This window comes from Gekko japonicus, unplaced genomic scaffold (genome assembly GCF_001447785.1).
Source record: "Gekko japonicus isolate JY-2015 unplaced genomic scaffold, Gekko_japonicus_V1.1 scaffold584, whole genome shotgun sequence".
Classification (NCBI taxonomy): Eukaryota; Metazoa; Chordata; class Lepidosauria; order Squamata; family Gekkonidae; genus Gekko; species Gekko japonicus.
This window is the reverse complement of record NW_015173141.1, coordinates 898,728-905,519: the sequence shown is the minus strand read 5'-3', so window position 1 is coordinate 905,519 and position 6,792 is coordinate 898,728. Positions and strand designations below refer to the sequence as shown.

The following is a 6,792-nucleotide window of genomic DNA, read 5'->3' as shown; positions in this document are numbered from 1 at the left end:
AATTGTCGCCGCCGCCCTCCAACTGGGTGCGTGGGTGGGCGGGTGGGGGAGGGAAACCGGGTTGTGGCAAGGGGCGCATCGCCACCGTGGGAAGGGGCGCATCACCGCCACAGCGCCGTGCGCACGCAGCATTCGCCTCCCAGCCAATGGCATGGCAGCAGCCTTGAGCGGCAGCTGGCCGGCCAATGGCTGACGGAGCACATTTTGTCTCTGCTGAGTCTTACGCTGTGTCTTACTCAATTATATATAAGGGAGAGATATGCAGTAGTAGACAATTTGCATAAGCATCTCAGGAAAACAAATTACCTACATCAGATGAAGAGTGTATTTGCAGAGGTTCTTACTTTGTTTATCCAGAACATGACAGCATCTTCAATGTCATAGGGAAGGTCTGTGGCTTGAAAGAAGGACGAATACTGCTGTGCACATGCAATTACTTTCTCCACACTGACCATCTCCACAGTGTAAGCCATCATCAGGGTGTCAATCATGGCCAAATGGGCACTCTACAAAGACAAGTTGTCACAGGTATTTTGAGATTACTTGTCTACAACTGAGTTGTTACTCATTCATTCTTATTCTCTCTCTCTCTCTCTCTCTGACACACATACACTTGAAGAATTATCTTAAGCAATGTTTCTATTGATTGCAACAGAAAGCTCATCCAAGGCATACCCCTGAATCAATTTTTTTAACCAAAGAGCAGTAAACTAAATCCCATGCAAATGGCTATCTTCAGAAAGGGCTGGTAGTGGGGAACAGTACCACTTAATACTGACCATCTATAAAGCATTTTAGATAGTTCAAGGCACATTACATACTTGATGTCAGTAATCTTCTGCAAAAACTTTGCAAGACAGGACAGTATTTTCATTCCTGAATTACAGATTGGGACTCTGGCAGAGAAACAAGAAGTCCAAACCTAGAAATTTTATATGAATGTAAGATCTAAACTAATAACTGCCTAGTACACAGTTCAGTCTCTAAGCTACTGTGGTAAACCCCACATATGGAATAGCTAGATGAGGAAGAAGTAGGCTGATGAGAGGTTCTGATTGCTAAGGAGATGGCAGAATGTTGAGAGTGACAGGTGACAGACAGTAATAGTTTGGCTGGGAAGCTGATGAAGAGGAGAAGATGGTAGAGGTGGAGGAAGAGGAAGGCTGAGATCACATGAGCAGTTTGATCCAATATCATTGTGGTACCCTTGTGGATTTAAAGAGCATGATCAGACAGCAACATCTGCCTTCCGTGCCCCAGTCGTTGCCACACCATTCTGCTCCATCTTCTAAGTGGTTAGCAGACACTGGGGAAAGTCCGGTCTTTATGGGTGCCAGTGGTTCCCTCCCTGATTTCTGGCTGTCTGAATTCCCCTGTTGTGAACTCAAGCAGTTGGGAAATCTAAATCTTCCCTTCTGTCTCTTCTTGATCAGGTAGCAATGTGTGCATAAGCACATAATTGCCCCTAGCGTTGTCAATCACCACACCACAGACACTACTTAGTCATTCTGGATTGGGAGTCCAACGGGGAGCTGTTTTTGAGCGACAAATCCCTCATAAACCCCTGTCTCCTGTGTCAGAGTTGATGTTTGAAAGCATCCCATGATTAACACAAGGGTAAATGCACTGAAGTCAATGGGACTACTCTCATGTAAATCTGTACTTAACCCTCCCATGTATTCCAAGGAAGAGAGGTGAAGAGAAGGAGGCTGAGAGGGACCAGAGTACTTAGCAGAGGGATTATGGAACTGTCAAAAAGCAGCTGGGATTTCAGATACACACTTATGTGCATGGGTGAAAGAAAGTAAAAGGATGCTGCAACAATCTGGACGATCGACCATGGGGCAAACACAAGGTGAAGCCGGGTTCAGGGTGGGATGTCGGATCAAAACTTCCCATTACAAAATAAAACAGTGTAATTAGAGGTGTGGCCAGATCATGCCAAGCCTGTAGTGTGACCACAGCTGAAGACGAAGAGGAGAAGGAAGAAGAGTTGGAGTTATACCCTGCCCTTCACTCAGAATCTCAGATAATCTTACAATCTCCTTCCCTTCCTCTCCCCACAACAGACACCCTGTGAGGTAAGTGGGGCTGAGAGAGCTCTAAGAGAAAGGCCCAAAGAATGATTAACACATGGAATTCACTGCCACAGGAGGTGGTGGCGGCTACCACCATGGACGGCTTCAAGAGGGAATTGGATAAACATATGGAGCAGAGGTCCATCAGTGGCTATTAGCCACAAGGTTTAGATAGGAACTCTCAGTCTGGGGCAAGTGATGCACTGTATTCTTGGTGCTTGGGGGGGGGGAGCAACAGTGGGAGGGCTTCTAGTGTCCTGGCCCCACTGCTGGACCTCCTGATGGCACCTGGTATTTTTGGCCACTGTGTGACAGAGTGTTGGACTGAATGGGCCATTGGCCTGATCCAACATTGGCTTCTCTTACGTTCTTATATTCTTATGCTCTTGAGAGAACAGCCCTGAAAGAACTGTGACTGACCCAAGGTCACCCAGCTTGCTGCATGTGGAGGAGTGGGGAATCAAACACAGTTCTCCAGATTAGAGTCTGCTGCGCTTAACCACTACACCAAACTGGAACCTTCTTGAAGGAACTAAAAAGGTATCAAGTACAATTAAAAGCTAGAAAACGTTAGTAAGAACACAAGAGAAAAATAACACATTTCTTGTGATAGAAATGTCAACCGTAAAATACTCTTGATAAAAACCACCTATAATGCCTTGGATAGGTTCATATCAAGTAAATTATTCCCCCCCCCATTAAAATAATCACTACCCACTAAATCACTATCTGCTAACCAGCAAAGGGCTTTTGGAATATTCACAACTTGCCTCTCTACAAAATGTACACAAGGCAGCTTCCAACAGCAGTTAATAATAAACAATAAAATCAGTTTGGACATATACAGCATCCTTATACCATTCAGACCTTAGAGGTTTCATTAGATCCCACATAATTATTAGAAAAGCAGGGAACCATGGTAGCTAATAACGTATCTTTTCAGCTGTACTTAGCTTGATATCTTCCCCCTTATTTTAGGAATTCCTGACATGGCCACACTGATCTATACTACAGTAATCTCGAGACTAGACTATTGTAACACACTTTACATGGGGCTGTCCTTGAAGACTATTCAGAAGCTACAACTGACTCAGAATATTACACCCTGACGGAATTTTGAATGGGCTGCAGAAATTAGATCTTTAAGAGAGCTTTTGAGATCTGCTAATTCTTGGATAAATTCTAAAATATTATATGTTGTCTGGATGCTTGTTGGGCATTGGACAATCAAGAGGGCATTATTAACTTGCTATTTTGATGGATATTGTGAGGCAAAGCACCCTAATTTCCCTCAAGTGTGTATGTGAATAGGCCCAGTTCTGCTTGCAGGTATTCATGATTTCAGTGTTCCTGCAACTACCATCCTTATCTCTTTCAAGGCCAGACACAGGAACGTAGCAATTGGGCCCAATTGTGAGAACCTGTGCTTAGTTGTATAACCAAATGGGAGGGGGAAATTAGGAGCAGTTGCCAACATCCTCTGGAAAGTTCCTGAGAAAAAGAGTTCTGATTGGACCTGAGAGACCACCTTATATCATACAAAGAGTTATACTAACACCGTGCCAGTATGCTTAGATACGTTATGCTTCATCATGATGGACTGCAGTGTATACAACGCTTTATGCTACTGCTTAGATTTTATGCTGCAAGACATTTGCCATCTAATACCAAGGTACTCAATATATTAGATAGAAAAGTTAGCTTCTTTATTTTCCTGTTGCTAAGCTATAGCGATTGACTGCATAGTAAATGTGTTTAATTATTTAAACCTTTATACATTTTTACAAGGTTTGGTTTTCTCGTGTGCACCTAACCTTAAGGAGCCACAGGTCTGGGGTGTTGTTCAGGGGTTCCAAGGAGGGAACCAGGAGCAATAACCCAGGAGGACCCAGCCACGATCTCTGATAGATGTTATAAAATTTATTATTTTAATCTGTGTTTATATAATTTGTTTTTATATTTCATTACCAACTCTCAGATCTACTTGCTGAGACAAATATTAAATATGAAATTTTATAAAAGCCAGAGCTGTAATTGGATCTTTGCTGCTTGACTTGACTTGACTTGATCTGCTCAATAATCTCTACAATCTCCTGTAATTACTGCTTGGTGTGAATTCCAGGAGATTCAAGCCATATTGGAGATTTGGGTCTAAGGAACTGCTTGGTAAGAAGCTTATTTTGAAGTACAATTATTCTCAAGTGCTGCAGTTAATACTTCCCCTCTTTGCTTCAAGATATTTAGTTTAGATTGTTCTGTACAAAAAATGATCTGTTTAAAGTAGTGTAAATATAATTTTAAAAATTAATTTTTCCAGAATGCTCATGGCTCAGACTTAAAGGGGCAGTAGCATATAAACAATCAAGCATAAAACTTACATCAGTTATTACTTCCTGTCATGTAGGGTCACCAACCTTCAGGTGGTACCTGGAGATCTCCTACTATTTTGATTTCCAGATGACCAAGATCAGTTCCCCTGGAGAAAATGGCTGCTTTGGGTGTGTGGGGTGTGTGTGAACCTATGCCCTGCTGAGATCTCTCCCCGCCCCTCCCCAAACCCTGCCCTCCCCAGGCCCCACCCCCCAAATCTTCAGGTATTTCCTCATTTCTCCTTGTTCTTTTTAAAACTAGTTTTTACCATCATTTCCCCCCATTGCAAAATGAATTCACAAGATAGCCTCCTCCCAAGAATCTGAATTTTTCTCTCTGCCGCAAGGCTTGCCCAGAAAAAGCATTTTTTTTCTAATTTGCATGCCAGTGCCAAAATGTTTCAGCACTGGAGGGTGCCTGTGCTGAAATAAACGGTCACTCCCATTGGGAAGCCCAACACCAGCAGCCAATCATTGCCCTCCTTACCATTCTTTCATTCAAACTCAACAGCAAATTCTAGCATGTCCCTGGGTGCCATTTTCAAATACATTTTAGAATTTTGAGCACACTCTTCGTATCAAGCACACTCAGATCTTTCTTGGCAAGATCTGGTTAACCTGACGGAGGATATATAGCACAGATGGTTTGGAGGTGTAGGGTCAGATTAAAAGGCATGCCTGCCTAGATGGCTCAGTTCATTTTCACAGAAACTTGATATTAATTTCACAGATCCTCACAGTTCATGAGCCAAAAACCCCTCAGAGCCATTTTCATCATTTATGCAGAATTTAGAGCTCCCAGGATGAAGGGCTTTCAATACAGCCCATTTTCATAAATACCAACAGGCCAGGAAGGGGGCGGAATAACTTCAAAGGCGCGGGGGGGGGAAGGAGACACGGGGGGGGGGGAGGAAGCCCACTCCAAGGGGGAATCCAGAGCTTCTTGAAGTGCAATCGTGAGGTCTCCTTGAAGCTGCTGCAACACTGCAATGCTTCAGCACATGTGCAAAAAAGGGGGGGGAGTGGAAAAACAATCCTCAAATGTGAATCTGCATAGACAGAAAACTGACTGGGAAAGACCAAAGCAAACATGTCAGTGTGAAGTGATCACATCAACAGAGCAATAACTGGAACTGCCACGATACTGACAAAAACTCGAAAGGCAGCTTAAGTCTGAAAAATGCCAATGTGGCATTATTTCAAAATTTTTAACATATTTGACTATGCTGCTGCCTCTTAATTTCTTTTGGGGGGGGAGTTTTAGTAAAAGCAACAATGCCCCTCTCCAGGCTTTAACATTGTATAGCCTAACCAGGGAAATTTAAAGTAACTGAGTTTTAAATAATTTATCTATTTACCATTTACAAACACCCTATAATTAAAGGTCAGAATCACGGGGGGGGGGGGGAACAGAACAGAAGAACACAAGTGTACGTTTCCTGCACACATACAGCCAAAAATAATGGAAATGTGTGACCAAATGGGGGTCTGAGTCTTACAGGAATAAAAATAAATAAATTAGGAAACAGGAAAGCACTGTTGGTACTACATCCTGCAGCAGGTCATGAACCTGACACAGGATGGATGTCAGATAAGGATTCAGTCTGTGTACTACTGAACTTTATCTAAACGCCAGGAATTAAATGAAAAGAAGTCAACTCAGCAAAGCAGTTTCTCAAACAGAAATAAGCTAGAAGAGGCCTAGGTGGTAAGATTTGGCCTCTAAATGCTTCCAGGTCAGGCTTGCCCGCTGCTTCAGTTTGTTGCTACAAACCAGCTGAATGCCAGGCCTCAGCTTCAGGTGGATACAAACGATCAACATGTATCTTAATTGAGTCAGCTGGGCTGGGAGAAGAAGTTTTGACAAGTCTCTTAAAGTCTGAAAATATCGCTTTCTAGCTAATCCGCACCGCACTCCATCAGCATCCGCTCTTTTCAAGCCACCCCATCTCCTGCTTTTAACTCAGTTCTTTGGATGTGGGGATTCCCCCCCCCCTTTTGCTTATTTGGGGCGGCTTTACTCCTGACGTTCAGATGGCAGCTTGCTAAATGGTAAGTTTTACTCCCATTCTTACTTGCATTTGTTTAAGCAGTAGGGAAGATCGGTCCTGGCGGATCTCTTGCACACTCGGTCTGGTGTGCGCCTAGGGCGCATCGGCCCTCGGGGCGCCAAACTGCGCCCCGCCCCCCCCAAGGGATGCGTCTGCGGCTGGTGGGCCACCAGAGAGCCCCGCCCGGCCTTGCCTTCCCCGGCCAGCCACGGGGACGCATCCCTTTGGTGTGGGGGGCGGGGCGCCCTCCTCCAGCGACGGTCCCCTCCACCCCGGCAGGCAGGGCACGGAGAG

The 6,792-nt window shown here is 44.3% G+C and overlaps 1 protein-coding gene across 1 annotated transcript in view; it reads right to left on the bottom strand.

Moving 5' to 3' along the window:
* Positions 1–6,792, bottom strand: part of CAMSAP2 (calmodulin regulated spectrin associated protein family member 2) — a 110,166-nt gene that overhangs the window by 53,265 nt on the left and 50,109 nt on the right. Inside the window, exon 3 of the mRNA XM_015422284.1 lies at positions 345–506. Within this exon, the coding sequence (XP_015277770.1) occupies positions 345–506 (162 nt within the window). The remainder of the gene's footprint in view (positions 1–344; positions 507–6,792) is intronic.